General features: G+C 52.8%; 5 protein-coding genes across 5 annotated transcripts; 3 read left to right on the top strand and 2 right to left on the bottom strand.

Moving 5' to 3' along the window:
- Positions 1-134: 134 nt before the first annotated feature.
- CTAM01_00748 (uncharacterized protein) lies at positions 135-2264 on the bottom strand (the record flags this gene model as incomplete). Its single annotated transcript, XM_060516796.1, has 1 exon — positions 135-2264. The coding sequence occupies one exon, from the start codon at positions 2262-2264 to the stop codon at positions 135-137; it is 2130 nt and encodes a 709-aa protein (XP_060388258.1).
- Positions 2265-2760: 496 nt separating this feature from the next.
- On the top strand, positions 2761-3375 carry CTAM01_00747 (uncharacterized protein; the record flags this gene model as incomplete). Its single annotated transcript, XM_060516795.1, has 1 exon — positions 2761-3375. One exon carries the CDS (start codon positions 2761-2763, stop codon positions 3373-3375), a length of 615 nt encoding a protein of 204 aa, XP_060388257.1.
- Positions 3376-4740: 1365 nt separating this feature from the next.
- On the bottom strand, positions 4741-5574 carry CTAM01_00746 (uncharacterized protein; the record flags this gene model as incomplete). Its single annotated transcript, XM_060516794.1, has 1 exon — positions 4741-5574. One exon carries the CDS (start codon positions 5572-5574, stop codon positions 4741-4743), a length of 834 nt encoding a protein of 277 aa, XP_060388256.1.
- Positions 5575-8694: 3120 nt separating this feature from the next.
- CTAM01_00745 (uncharacterized protein) lies at positions 8695-9266 on the top strand (the record flags this gene model as incomplete). The annotated part of the gene is made up of 2 exons (XM_060516793.1): positions 8695-8743; positions 8983-9266. 2 exons carry the CDS (start codon positions 8695-8697, stop codon positions 9264-9266), a joined length of 333 nt encoding a protein of 110 aa, XP_060388255.1.
- Positions 9267-10362: 1096 nt separating this feature from the next.
- Positions 10363-10983, top strand: CTAM01_00744 (uncharacterized protein; the record flags this gene model as incomplete). The annotated part of the gene is made up of 2 exons (XM_060516792.1): positions 10363-10580; positions 10968-10983. The coding sequence occupies 2 exons, from the start codon at positions 10363-10365 to the stop codon at positions 10981-10983; spliced, it is 234 nt and encodes a 77-aa protein (XP_060388254.1).
- Positions 10984-15488: the final 4505 nt, after the last annotated feature.

Genomic DNA, 15488 nt, shown 5'->3' with positions numbered 1-15488 from the left:
AGCCGACAATTGATGATCCCTTGAAAACGCCTGATATCCCTTAGGACCCAAGCATGTCCTGACCCAAAAATGAACTCCCAAGCGCTCCCCAAGCGTATACCTGCTGTACATTGGAAGGAAGAAGAATGCTTTGCTCAGAAGACGAACCCTTCCTCAACCAGTTTGTCCACATCGCCGCCGGCGGCCTTGACGGCCTTGATAGCTGCTTCGCTCAGTCTTCGTCGCTTCTCCATCGCCTCCTTCTCCCGACGTGCCTTTGTCTTGGAGCTTCCGCTGGGCGCCACACCGGTCATGAGAACATTCTTGTCGCTGGGAGTAAAGTTGACGAAGCCGACCCCCTCGGACGCACCGCCCAAGTTGCCGATGGAAGGAGTGCGCATGCTTTCGCGACGAGACCAAGACCGACGCTTCTTAACGCTGGCGCTGAGAGCTGCGCCGCCACCACCGATACTGGACAACGAGCCGCCGCTGCTGTGACGGGAGCGATTCGTAGGTGTGGGCGACGTTGAAGAGTCGCGGCTGGCTTGACGTGTGCGGCTCGGGTTACGCGTCTTGCGCATCGGCGTTGATAGGCACATATGCCGGGCGCCGGCCGAGGGGGCACGGGGCATGCGGGGCCGCCGCTCCGTCATCTGTTGGGGATGTTGCTGGTGGTGAAGTGGCTGTTGGGGCTGGTAGTGGACGATGGGCGAGGATGTGGTACGGGGTTGAGGCATGTGAATCATGAGTCCTGACATTTCCTGTCCGGCGGCGGCGATGTTGTTGTATTCATATGGCAGTTCACTGTGTTGTGTGTGCATGGCGAGGTTGAAGGTAGCGTTGCGAGCGTTCTGTGCTTGATATTGTGAGTTGGATGTCAAGTCCATGTTGTTTCCACCCCACCACTGGTCGTCGATGCCATCGGTAGTGGCATAGGCATTGGACCAAGCGACATGAGAGTCGGTCTGGGGAGTTGTTGTGGCCATTGGCCAGGAAGCCTTGCTGGTATTGGCAACGTTACCGGAGCTCATCTGCTGGTGGTGATAGAACATGCCGCCCTTGTCATCCAGAACGGGAGTGTCCAGTGGCGTGGTAGGATCGCTACGACGGAATACGGGGACGTGGTTGACGGCCACACCAGCATCGAAGAAGGGGTCTTCGACGTAGCCACAGCCAAACGACATGGGGTTGCCGCCGGCTGATGATGCGGAAGGCAGGTCCTGGGGAATAGTGGCACTGTTGGGAGGGGACAGGGGAAGTCTTGCGGGGTGAGGGCCACCGAGGTTCTGGAGATGCTCGGGACGGAGCTTGAACTTGCGAGGCGAGGCGTTGGGGGAGAGGGTACCCCTGCTGTCGATGGCGACGGTAGACATGGTGGGTTGTTTATGGCGGACAGAGGCAGCTTTCTGCTGCAGTTTCGATGCGACAACCTTGAAGAAGTTGCTCGGCTTACGACCACCGTTGGTGTGACTGTTGCTGCTAGTATTGTTCTGATTGCTGCTGCCGGCAAGGTGGAGGTTGCTGTTGCTGCTGGTAGCGGACGAAGCTTGAAGAAGAGGAGTGGGAGGATGGGAAACGACGACAGATGGAGCGCGAGATGGCGACGCTTTCAACGATATGCCTTCCAGGCGCAGGAGCTCAGAGTCAGAGATCGACTCGGCCCCGCCAGCGTGAGCTGTGTCCGGATAGGTCGAAGCCTTCCTTTGTTCTTCTTCACGGTCGATCGTCCATGAAGACTGGATACCCGGAACGCCCACAGCAGACGGTACCACCGCGTCTGAAGTCGCCGCCCCTCCTCTAGCGGCTGCTGATGATGGCACTAATGTGGCAGCGGGACCTGCTGCGGCGCTAGTCCTAGTTTCCATGAGCGGATGTGTGTGGCAACTTAGTATGTCGTCCAGATCGTCCGATACGCTTGTCGTCGACGCGGACCCATGAGAGGGGAGTGGCATGTTGTAGAAGAACGAGTCGGGCACGGCAGCAGAGGGAGGGAGCTCGTCACCCCCGGTGGTCGTCGAAGAAAGCCTCTCCAGGTCGACGAAGTCCTCGAAGAGGAGGCTGTCGCTGTGGACCGCACCCGAGCCCGATCCTCCCCCGCCGGCTCCCTCTGTCTCTTCTCCCCAGGGCAGGTGAGACTGGCCCCCGCTACCGTCTTTGTCCTCGTCCATTGAATCTACTGAGAACTGGACTTCCGAGTAGGCCATGTCGTTGTAGTCTGTCGGGTGCGAGCTGAGACTGACGCTCGTGCCGGGGCTCCTCGTCCAATGCGAGACGGCCACTGTCATGCTCTCTTGTGCGGGTGTCTCTGCCTCTGTCTCTGTACTAGAAATCAGTTCCGCAAACGATCCAGAGCCAAGGCAAGGATCAGGAACAGAAGCGGGGGACTGGAGACAGCAGTGAGGATCAGATCTGTTGCGTAGATTATGATGCAAAACGGTGGATGGTGGGTGAAAGACCCGTAGCAAAGGAGAGGGCAAGATAGAGAATGTTGCAATGTTCGTTTGCGGAAAGTGGAAAAAAAAAAGAGTGTAGAAAAGAGTGAGAGAAAGATGATAGAGAAACTGGGGTATAACCATCGAAGAATGGGACTCTTGTACGGAAATGAAAACCGTCGATGGTTGCAAACCCACATAGGGTGGAGGGAACGAGAGTCAACAAATACCGTCCAGCTCATGTCTCTGATCCTGCCACAGCAACTATTGCAAGAGATATGGATGCAGCACGGAGACGAGCACCATTGGAATTGGGGGACCGCAGAGATCACCGTGCTTTCAGCGAGGGATGCCATCTGTTCCTGAATGGCCAAAGGAATGCAACCCACGTCGTCTAGTGACCCAGCAGCATATCCGCATTCCAGTCAAGACAGGCACCTCCCACTTTGTACCTGCAAGAACTGGGGTTGGTAGGGCAAAGAGACAGCAACATCAAAGGAAACTCGATCATCGTTTTCTTTCAAGGCAACGTCGTTTAACAAGAAGAGAAACCACCCTCGAGGAGAAACAATCCATCTGCTCGCCCTCTGTGCCAGGGCTGGTATCGGAGACAAAGACATATTGCAATTCCCTAGACTGCAGGCACATGTTTGATCCTTCGGAAATTATTCTGCTTGCTTCAAAACTTCAGAACACTAAGCTGACTGTAACCTTGATTGATATTTTGCATGGCCTTGGCGGCTTGATACAGGACGCCGTCTGCTCGTCTGCTTCAAAAACGCCACTGGCGAAGCAAAATTATCATCGTGGACCCCCGGTCATACGTCCTCCTCCTAGGCAAAAGATTACATCGAGATTTGGACTTCGACTTGCTTATCTTGATTTTATACCCTCCACTGGGACGTTGTACCTTGTGGCACTTTTTGGAAATAGATCATGGTATGCCAGGATGATGATGAAGTGATGACAAACAATGGAACGGAGATATTTCAAGAAGCAAAGTAGGGGCGTTGTCGGCTAAGAGCGATGGCGGTGCCAAACTGCAAGGAATCACGCCTTCGACGGCCGGACCGGCCACCGATCCAGGCTCATGCTCCAACTCCGAGTAGCTTTCACAGTCCGCGGCTAAGCTGTCCCAGCTCTTCGTGAACTAGGCTACCCATAGCTATCAAGGGGAAGACATCAGTCATTGGTGATCAGCTGCCCCAGATGGAACTACTGCACGTCTCCTCGTCGACGCTGACCTGACCACCTGAAAGTCTAATTGGGGTATCTCACCCTCATTAGCTGCGAGTTCCTTCGCATACAACCCCTCCAGCTTTCGGATCATGCCATACGCACTTGCGCAGGTGGAGAGCGTGTTAGCCGGGAGACAGCTGGAATGTTCATACGGCTGGCCCTTCATGATACTTATCTGAAGAGGGGTAGAAAAAGGTGTGATGAAATCAAGAGGGGGGCAGTGACGGTGGACGTCACCGGTTCTAAACGAAGATCGCGGTGCATTGTGCCGCATGCATGAATGTAGACTCCCTTGAAATCCTACTTTGACCACAATAGCTTCCCAACCTATCGGGACAGCTTGCTCGCTGGGCAGCCGTTGTCTATTGCACACGTTTCCCAACCACCCGCAAGAACGGTAACACTGAAAACATCGCTATCCTGTATCATCACAATCTTAGTCATCACTGCGATTCAAAGTGAAAACGTCAGCAGATAAGAATGCGACACATCCCAAAGTGGGAGGTCTCGTTTGTTGAATTCGAAAGTTGTCTAGACTTCTTCAATAGTCTCCTCTCATCAGCGACCTAGAGAATGATGCATAGAGGCAAAACCCTGCCTGACAAAGGCTGTAAGTATTGACGCCACGTCTGCACCTTCGAAGGCTATGGGCAGACAAACACCCAGCCAAAGAACCGGAGCTTGCGCAACTGATGACTCGGTGATGACCTCGGGCCGTCAAGGTGGTTGAAAGCCGAAAAATGCCTCCGATCCCGAACATCAATGCCGAAGAAGCGGACATTCGACCATCGAGTGGCTCACCGCATGATGGAAGAAAAATAAAGGCAAAAGTCTCCGTGTCTTGCCTGACACGATCAAAACGCCGTCTCACCCCTGGACCTCCAGAGGCAGTGGTTCCCAATTGAACTTTCAGGGCATGGTTATGTCGCAGTTCAAATCCATCCAAGTAAACGCCGTTGCCCTAGCCAAAACCTAGTCCTTTTCCCATGGGTATATCGCTGAAATGTTCTTTAGACGCTCGTACAATGAAATCGAAATAATAAGAGAGGCTCGACAGATGCGAAGTGGACTGTGCAATTGCCAGGACGATTCAGCTTGGTCGAGGATCGATGGTTGGTCCCGGTCCTTTTCTTCGTCGCATCCTTGGTCGTTGTCTGACAACGTTCTGGCAACGGAGCGCCGTCTCTGCCGATCCTCTGAATCGTAAAGATCCGTAATTCCGCATGCCCCCCGACTTTCCTAACAGCCTTTCTCTGTCGGCAGCTAATGCTTTCTGCATGAGAGCATATTCCTCGTCTTGATCGCAAAAGCCCTCGTCCACTTCGGGTTGTGTCAAGGCTGGATCGATCTCGGGATAGCCGTCGGCATCAATGTTGGGAAGATGAGGATATACAGGAACAGCTGCTGGCAAAGAAGACATTGCTGCAGATGGACGAACGTTGCACTGCAACTCTCCCGAGACCATGTCCTTGATACGTGCCTCTATGGCGCGGGCATTGGTTGGATTGTTGACAAAGCGGCTGTAACGCTGACGCCGAGCTCTCTTCCAATCGGCCACTGGCTGGTGCTCCTTGATATCGTCTGTAGCAAAGTTCATATCGCAATCGTCGTCCACCTCTAGATCGGCCATCGATAAATCGGTGACCAGTGACGAGGAGTCTATCGCCGACGTCACCAGCGGATTTCGTTGTCGAAATTCTGGAATCAGAGTCTGTTTGCTGAGCTCGCGGGCAAGGTTGTCCACGGGTTGTGGTGGAAGTGGCAGTGTATCAAGAAGAGCCGGAGATGATGCCGGGGGGGACAAGAGTCCTTTAGTCGGGTTCGGTAATTCTCGTGAGCGTTGTTTAGGAGAGAGAGATGGCTCCTCGCTAGAACCGTTCGCACCTGAGCGGATCTGGGTTCCTAATGCAAAGTGGTCAAACATCCTTCCTCACGTTTGAGCGGAGGCTGGCGACAGATGGGTTTGCCCTAGGTATGTGTTGACGAGAGCACAGCAAGGGCTGAAGCTTGCTCTGGGGAGGGCGGGCTGCTATTATGAAGGCATCCGCAACGGCGCTAGGGACTGGGCGAAGAGGCGCCGTGGCGGCCACAAAAGGCCCTGGAGTGATTACTCCCGATACTTGGTAGTGAGTGCTAGCAGCAAGAATGACGTTGGTCCAACTCTGAGAGCGTGCAGGAAAATTGAGCGTGGCTGGGACGTTGACCAAGAGGGAATGCTGCCATGTGTTTGGGTATGTGTGTCGTATATCCGATTTTCGTTGTTTAGAGATGTTCGTAACGAGCAGAATATGCCACGATAGAAAGCAGAGTGCGTCTCTCTGCTGGTAGAGACAGGAGGACGAGTGAGGATGAATGAGCGGTAGGGGACGTGGAATGGGAGAAGAGAAGTTGATCTAGATTAGGAGAGACGGTTTCCAACTGAGGGATGGCTAGAGGGCAGGAGGACGAGGAAGACGGAGGAGACTAGTTGTTTTGGCGTAGCGTCACAGAGGATGCTAGCTAAAGTAGTGTAGCTGTGGTGACTGGGCTCGAAGGGGACGATGAATTTGGATGTAAACGGAGTCGAAGAGAGTTGCAGGACGAGGCGTACGGCGCGTGGGCGGGCGCAATACACATATGGTCCTTTCCTTGGGTTGCAAAAGATGCGGTATGTATGGAACCCGTCCCTGTACCAGAACCAGCACCGGTAGCCAGTATCTGGCCTAGCAGTATCCGTACCGTATGGCCGGCACTACTAGCGAGCTAGCGCGGCCAAGTTTCTCTGGAGACAGTGGAGGGACAAGGAGAATGGTTGCACAAAGGCGAAGCTAGAGGTTGGCTGGCGGCACCACCCTGGGACTGATGCTCCTCTTCGTGCCGTGTGACAGCCGGAGAAGAGGATAAGGGGGGACGAGTGAGCGTAGCTACAGCGTTTCGGGAGGGTTTGCTTGGTGGTTGTTGAGCTGAACTGAAATTTCGATGTTGAGAGTGAGGTGATGTTGAGTATGAGGCGAAGGTGCGTTCGGGTACCTATCCGTACGGATAGCTCCAGTTGGGTGAGAAAGGGGCGGAGGCGGAGAAGGGTCAAGATGGGCAAGCCGAAAGATGTTGTTCTGAATGTTAGGAGCGACGAAATACCTAGGAATGCCAATGGCCTGAAAGTGAGGCGAGGCAATGGAAAGCGCGTCAGCTCTGGTGAAGGCCGACAAGAGCTAGACTTGTTGAAGGGATTCGACCGAAGAAATTCTAGGGGTCGAGGGAGCTAGATGGGGATCTTAATTCTTGGTTTGGGGGCTCTCTATGGGCCCTGTCTCTTTTCTGCAGGGACAGCCAGCGTCCGGGAGGGTCAGCGAGGATGACAAGTAGAGACTTGATCGGCGACCGTTGCCTGGTTCGTTGTGTGAGGTGTGCTGTGGTATGTGTGTTCCAAGCCTGTCCTTGCTTGCTGGTCGGAAGGGGTACTAGGGATACTGCGTACGCTATGGAGTACTTCGTACGCATACACAGGCAATGGAAAATCAAGCAACCGGTGAGATCCGGGCCGGGTGGGTCAGAGTAATGCGGGAGTTGAAACCGGAGGATTCCTGGTGATGGTTGTAGGGCCGAGAGGAAGAAACGGAACTCGGGAAGTCAATCTATTTTCCATTTGAGCCTTAAGATTGTCAGCCGTTTGCGAAGATTTCCAGTGACGGTACGGAGTATGGCTTGCACTTTGCGAGTCGGAGGGTTTCGAACGGATATATAATTGAGTGCGCGTAGCAAGTATTCGTACAAAGCACCCGGTAACGTGGACGCGGTTTGAAAAAAGAAAATGAGAGGGGGGGGGGGGCCTGGAAGGATTGAAAAGCGTGCAGATGCTGGGTCGGAGGCGCGCCAAAGGCCCAAAACCGTGGGAAAACGGTGCAGTACCGACGGACGACACCCAGTGATCTGGGTCTGACGGCTGAGTCAAAACGCACGAGGGCAGCTTTGGTGCCCTTTGGAGGAGATTGGATGACGGGCCAAGGAAGGAACGAGCGCCGATTTGCCTGTCTGTCCCTTGATGACTAAAGACCTAAGACCTTTGAGGATCGTCCCCTCCGGGGTTTGGGAAGAACCCGTCCCGCCGTGTCTGCTTCCATCTCATGCAACGCAAAGACAGAGGCAACTATTGTACGTATATCATAGACTAGACTTTTTGTCTTCAACAAGACGGTAGGTATAATGTGAGATCGTGATACCGGTAACTACGCAGTACTCCGTACCATGTGCAGGCAAGAGAGGAGGGGAAAGGCCTGTCCATCCTGGTTGCCGCCCCTAACGGAAAGCAACAAGTACGTATTCGGATCTAGCCCCGATCAAGAAGGCAAGACAGGGGGCCTTGTGGCCCAGATCCCTGGTCCAGTGCTAAGCGAGCCCACTCGACCGCACTGGCCACTTCTCTTTCAATGGAAGTTTCCACTCCCATCCAGGTCCCTGTCCCCTTTCCACCCACAAAGGCTTGTCGCCGGTCGGGAGTCGGGATCCAAGGACAACCTTCAACCACCTTGACGTGAAGTCGCAGTTGCAGTGTCGCGTCCTCATTGTCGGGTATGTGGGGACTCGAACCATTGCGCGGGCCAACGTCCCTCCTGTCTCGCAGCGCACGGGATACCGGGATATCTACGAACACAGCGTCGTGAGCTTGTACGGATCACTTCAGTACACTACTCCGTACAGTCATTAGGTGTAACGTAGCTACTATGGACCACCCGAATCAGTCATGGACACTTACGCTTCATTCATGACTTGGTGCTCCCACGTAGCTCGCCTATGATAGGTGGGCACAGCAGGAGTAGCACAGCAGGTGATGCGAAGAATCTGGCCGGACTGTCAATGGCTTCACCAAAGTGCGAAGGTAAGGTAGCTTCAAACGGTCGTCGTGTTTAAGAGGCACTCGTCGCGCCTGCCCATACTGCGCTTTGCGGTCTTGCCAGCCATTCAAGGGAGAGCGACAGGGACCCACTTTAATCAGGTGGGTCGCATTGGAGCTTCTTGACTGGTTTATCTGTCATCTTCCTAGCGCCTGCACCGTGCACAGGTACCCATGCTCCCAGAGACCCACTCGACTTGTCGCTCCACCTCAGTCCAGACAGGTACGTGCCATGGAAGACCCAAAACAGACGGAACGGAGACGATGCAGCAAATCAGCGAAAGGAAGACTGCGTGGATCAAGGTACCTTCACGACTCATCATCTCGACACACTGTGCACAATACCTTACCTTACGTCTATCCGCAGGGTACTCTGTCATCAAGGGTGAGGCTCTCTCCTCTTACACAAGTCAACCTGCCTGGACTTGCACACAACCATCACCAATCCGTACAAGACAAAAGTACGGATATTCGCGTCAAACATCATCTGCCTCTCGGTCGGCCTGGAGTCGAGACAATCCGCCCGAATCTTCAAGTACTCTCCCTCCATTGGCTACAAATACCGATACACGCACACGAACACGGCGCAACAAGTATGCTTCGCTCACTTGCGACTCGCCCGTGTCGTACCTACAGTCTCAACCTTCCGCCGGGAATCCCAGCATCGTCTGATGAATGTGAGACCAAGCGGCCAGCCGGGCGCAATACCGCACGGTCGCATGGACTCTGAGACCAGCTTGCCTTAGCTCGACCGCTATTCATGTCACAACGATGCACAGCTGCCTTCGAGAATCGCTAGAACAACCACTTGTCTTGCACCCTCTGCAGCCGGTACCCGTCCATGTGCCAGCTGTCTCTGCCCTCCCGAGCGACGCGCTTTATATTGTACAATAACGGATAGCCATACGACGAATTCGGTCTTTCTCCGTGTCCTCACACATCTGAGACAACTTTGCCGAATTGTGGGCTGCGAGCGCGTGTGCTAGCCATCTGCAAGACTGCAAGACGCAGGTCGTAAAACTACGCCTGGCATCCCGCCTGATATTGAGACTGATCAGTCAGACCAATACCTCAATGAAGGGTGCAGTTCGATAATCATGTAGCTTCCCTTGCCAGGTGGCCACGGACGCTCTCGACGCCACACTGGCCGCTCCAGATGCGAGAAACACGCCATTGTTTAGATGAGACGGGCCCGATTGCTGCACAGTGCTCCGCCAGCAAACATTTACATACACGGCTCGGTCAAACAGGCTTTCTTTGGACGGTATCACTCTTTCTAAGACTACGAAGGCTACAGCTCGCAAAAGACGTAATGAACTCTCACCCCAGACAAGAAGAGACCGGACGTCAGATACATCGAGCGATCCTACTACACCGGCCCCTCACAGACTGATACCCACGAGGCCTAAGACCACGAAAGCCTACCGCCCCGAAGCGCTCCCGGGATGGCCTTGTTCGTCCCAAGTTACTGCTCACGTATACCTGAACTTTTGTAGGGCTTTCAGTCCATGATGTAACCCAGCTGAGGACCAAGAAGGCTGATGCTCCGGACTCCTCAGCCTAATAGAACACGTTTGGGGTCAAGGCACCAGCCAATGGACAGCTTCAGACATTTGCGTGGACACAATTAACGAAACTGTCAAAGCACGTCAACCCAGTTTTCTGGGACTAAGAGAACCTTGGACATATCGCATCTCTGTGGATCATTAAGCACACCAGTTGCTACGCGCCATACGACTTGACTCGATATCTTAATTCTATTCAGCCCAGCATGTACACTCACTTACAAGCAAAGAAAATGCCATCACGCAGGCAACCTAGCCTGACTCCTAAGGAGCAAAAATGGTCGAGAAGCAAGGGTTCTGGAACGCCCGAGAGTTCCAGTCACGACTCATTACTAGGACATGGTGCAAAGTCTCAACCGTTTGGAGGCGCTTCTGTTCATGGCCTTACCTACAATCACCTTCGAAACGCAGATCACCGTCTCCATTCTTGCATAGTCTTGTCCACTTTCTCGTTGGCGGGCCTATCCCCAGACAAGATCACCAAATCCGCTCGGGGTGGGGGATCGTTCCCACTGGTCAATGCTCAACCCGCCCGGTGGCACAACTTAAAACTAGGTCAACCGGGTGGAAGCTGAATACCTACATACGCAGTACTCAGTAGACACTCACAGATGTGTCGAAGATTTTGCTGCTCTACTCAGAAGTCCCCACGTTTCAATACCAACAGTCCTAGGCTCCCTGGCTCCCTGGCACCGACAGTCAGGGGTCTTCCGGAAATAACTTTCGCAGGTGCATCTTCACCCCAGTGACCCCACCGGCGACTAACTCTCCGTTCTACCTGGTTGCACGTCATTACCAGATTACGCTCTTGAATTCAAACACCGACAAATCCCGGCCAGAACTACCTACCCGATCAACTCGTACAACCATGCATATCTGTAGACAGTGCTCGATCTGAAGTGTACGGAAAGACAGGCGAGCAAACCCAATACCTAGTCGCGTCCCGCGGAAGCTCTACGAGCGCAACAAACAGGCCGTTTCTGCGGTTGGTTGTGACGACATACGGATACTTCTGTCATGGGCCTTACGCAGTATTCGTCTACTTGTTGAGAACCGTCTGGCAACCCACTTTCAACCGAGAGACCGTTCTCTATCCGTTTTGTGCCATGACTCGAACACAGCCTGGAGCTTCTGCCTTAATGCCGAAGAACAACCATTGCGTCATAGGTGCTCTTGTCCAAGACCCGATACTGGTTGAAGCCTATCATGTTACAGTCGAGCAATGAGGATGCCGGGTGATATCTCGAGGCCTGAGATCGGCTCTGGATGGCAGAAGTGAAGCGATGATATCACACCATCCTCGTTTGGATCAGATGCCAGCCCAGCACATTTTCTCTAAAAGTGGTTTCGGTGGTGAAGGACCACGGCGGCCATGCTTCTGTCGGCTGATCCACCACCGCTGTCCGATCTGCAAGATCGTTGCACGATGTCCTTTTCTCACCGCCGCATTGACGCTTGTCGCAGGAGAGCATTGGACTGGCGCTTGCCCGTGTCGGGGAAAGCCTCATCGGCCGTGTGCTCGTTCATCCTCACTCTCGTCCGTAGAGTTTAGTGAATGCTCATTACTTTAGCCAGTTCACCGACGGCGGGAAATCTCACCCCGGGCTCTGGCGCCGCCGATACTGCGGTAGGTTCAAGGCTGTGGTTACACAAAGACTTTTACTAGCCTTACGGCTATGCTCAAAAAGTTTCCAAATAGGTCTCCAAACGGAGCTTAGTTGTTTGAGACGAAGAAAAACTCGGGCACTGCTGACTACCGAATAGACTACTGGAGAGGTGGTCACGGGCTGAAGGATATCCTTCTTCTTTAGTTTCAATTCCCCTGTCCATGGGTTGGCCATGGTCGCTGCCGTCGCGGGGTGGCTGATCAAGTAGGATAGGTACCTCCGGCTGAAGCAGCGAAAATTAAAGTTGCACTCTATAATAACCCGAAAAAAATGATAGCTTTTTTTTTTACGCGCGAGAAGAAGCAGAAGTTCTTTGTTCCCGGGCCGCCGGGATATGGGCGACGTTCGGCTCTTGCGCCTTTTTTACGCACGTAACTCTATCTTGGAATGTATCCCCGCCAATGGGTGGCTGTGCCTGGTCTGGACTTCTGAACTCTGTGTGTGTGGTAGTTTAGAGACAGAACAAGCTTTTGGCTTGTCACGGCTTGGTGAGATGAGTTAATTAGATTGTTGTAGTCGGGATTTTTCGTAGTTAATTTTTCCCCCCCTCAACTACCGGGGTTGAGGAGCCATTTGGCGTCTTGTGCTTCTTGATGCCTTTGGAGGGCTGGCTGGAAGCTCCAGTCGCGGGAGTCCCATCCCGTTTGAACCTTGTTGGAAATGGACGGCGACCTGTTTAGTTAGGGTTTGGCGGTTTAGCCGGTCCCATGTCTTGGAGTAAGCTTGTTTGTGAGAGTTTTTTTATTGTCGACGGGGCGGCTTGCTTTTCCCCGTCGTTTCTTTGGGCTGTCTGCTACTCTTGGGAAAGCCTGGGATGGCTATGCCGAGGCGCGGGGGATCATGGGAATCCTCGAGTGCCGCGGACGTTGGTTTATTGCACCTACCTCTGTGTATTTCCTTTCCAGGATGGAAATACCGTTTAGCTCATTGGGAATCACGTCGATGACTTGCGCAGCGATCAGATGGAGTTCTTGTCTTGAAATGTTGAACTAGCTGGGAAGAGGAGGCTAGAAGGAGCATGCTAGAGCTTCATCTGGTTACCGTGATAAGGAACACTGCCGGCCGGGGCTATGTGAAGAGTGAGTTTGTCATGCGCTCCGTGGCAGATGATTCTCGAATCCCCAATGTATCGCGGACGGCCGTAAGGCTGTTGGTATTGAGCTCCGTTGATCCCACCCACGAGATTGGGAACCAGTCAGGCCGTGTCTGTTGTCAAAGATTGACAGATGGCTGCCGGAAATTTACGGCTGGCCGAGCTCGCTGCGAGGTCACCCGCGCGATCAAAGGTTTCGACGATACGAAGAGGGGTGATCAAGTCACAGGAACTTCCATAGATTTTACTTAGATTGATACAGCCATAAGAGGCCCGTACGCATGCGGAACAAGAGCAAGAGGAGGACACAGGAACAGCAGGGACAGAACAAGTGCAGAATACTTTATAGATAATTTAGAAGGAGAGTATCTTGAGGGAAGGAGACGATTCGAGCCACTGACGCTGTAGAGCTCTTTGCCTGCTGGTCTGTCATAACGATGAAAGAACAAGCCTTCCAGGTTGAGGCGAGACCAAAAGATGATGCTTCAACATAGGAGATATTCAACGTGCCCGAACTTTATGTCCCTTCGTGCCTCTCCTTCCGGAGCTCTGCTTAAACGTGTAGTCCCCTCGAGACAGCAGAGAGTTGAGTCCGGAAGGAGACGAAATGCCACGGACGTCTTTGAGACCGTCGGTTTCCTAGATACTGATCATCGGCCGAGATCTCTCGACACACAGTAATTTGAGACGTGGAGGCTAGTAATGTGGACGTCAGCCAGAACCTCAGACCGCAACCGATCTGTGTGAACTGGGAAGGATAGATGTGAGCGTCAGCGGACACATGTTGGTAGCGATTGTGAGTTGGTTATTTCCAGAGGTCTTAACCTGGCGAACGACCAGCCACGTCGATGAAGATCACGGCGATTTTGAGGAAGAGAACTTACCCCCCCTTGCCTTCATGTCTGAAAGTAGCATTACTACCAGAATATAGTAGAGGCAAACAGAGAGGCAAGGAGCCTATTGAGCGCCTGTGCACAGGAGATTCGTGATGTGCCTGTCGATACTCTAGAGTTGGGTTATAGCTAAATCTCGCCGATTCAGGGACCGTGGCAACGGAAGTCCATGTGCGCGGCCGATCTCTTCGGCGACCTTCGAAGTTGAGGAGAAGACGAGGTAGAAGGGGGTCTCCCTCATTAATATAGATTCCCCTACAGGCATGAAGAACGCCATCACAGCCTTCTCCGCGCCCTCTGGCTCCCACATTGCAAAGTGCGTTTCTAACACAGTCAGTAAGGAGAATCACGATGCTGCGAGTTCCTGACCGCATTGTCTCCAATCTCACTCTGAAATACAGAATTATGCTTTTGTTTCTATATTTGTCCCATTGCGTAGTTCGCCCAGCTTTAATGTTCTTGACTTCAAGTCTCTGACGTGACCAAGTGGCTTGAAGCTAGAGGCAAGGACTCGAGGTCGTACATAGTTGTTCCAAATTCAGCTCAAGCTGGATGATCCTGTCTCATAAACAAGAGGTGTACCACGCACACATGCTAATCCCAACGACACCATTTCCCGTATTGGAGAAGCAGAATCCACTTCGCACAACATGTCGGCAACACGGCATGGTCCGCGATCGTATTAGAAGTATGGCAAGTGTGCTACCAGTGACTTCCCAGAGCTGTCCCAGCTTCAGCCTCTACTGGCCTCTCTTGACCTGATTGAGATATGTTTTGCGGATCAGTTGCTGTTTTGATGTCTGTCACGGTAGTCTCTGTCGCCTGTTGATTTGGGCACCCTGAGGAGCTAAAGCCATCTTCTCGACCCGAAAAGCATGTTGAGCTGTGGAAAAAAAGCTTAGTCCGAGGGGGCCTCGTTCTAATTCTTAGGTCATGGCCAAAACTTATGAACGTTGGGTAATCCGCTAGATAGTGTGGTAGCCTCGTGCCCGCTCGCAAATCTGAGAGTTATCATCTATCCGGCGACCTTCTTGGAGGGGTGTCGGCACAATGGTCAATTTCAATGAAGATGATTGCTCATTGGTCAACATCAGTATAAATTGCGGGAGAATGCCTCACAACCAACTTTTAGAAATCAACGATGTGAAAGCGCTATCATAAGTGTGGTTGGCGTACTTGAGCATATTCTTCAAGGTCTCTGACAAGAGTATTCCTTCGTCGCCCCGTGCTCGAAATTTGACATATCATTCAAGGGCATACGCTTTATTCCCCCATCCGTCTCCGCTATGAGGTCCATCACAATGGAATACCCAAAGGCTACGGAAGATCTACCCAAAGAACCCAATGAACCGAAAGGCATAATCGCTATGATACTGGAGAATCCTAACAGATAGCGCCATTATACTTTCCGAAGTGGCCTTCGGAGGCTTATCTACCTCGTGCGAGAGTCAACTGGAACCAGCACGGATGCCCGTGCCAAATAGAAGAAGCCCATTTCTGGAATGACCGTAATCTCTTATATAAGTTTGAATTTCCGCCGACTACTAAGGAGCTTGTAGGGGTGTGTGTGTACGTTCATGCCGCCGAGTATAGTCCTCGAGCACTCTACTCGTTGATAGATCCTCCTGAAGAGATCTCTCTGGAACAATAGCTCAGACTTCAGCTGGTGTGTTCCGCAAACTGAACCTGCTTCAGTCAAAGAAAGGCCACCCTATGGCTGTTGATCTTGACAGTAAAACCAAAGAGGTGG

This window comes from Colletotrichum tamarilloi, assembly GCF_030869305.1.
Source record: "Colletotrichum tamarilloi strain Tom-12 chromosome Unknown Scaffold_2.1, whole genome shotgun sequence".
Lineage (NCBI taxonomy): Eukaryota > Fungi > Ascomycota > Sordariomycetes > Glomerellales > Glomerellaceae > Colletotrichum > Colletotrichum tamarilloi.
Note: the sequence above shows the minus strand (reverse complement) of the source record. Positions and strands in the feature narration are given on the sequence as shown.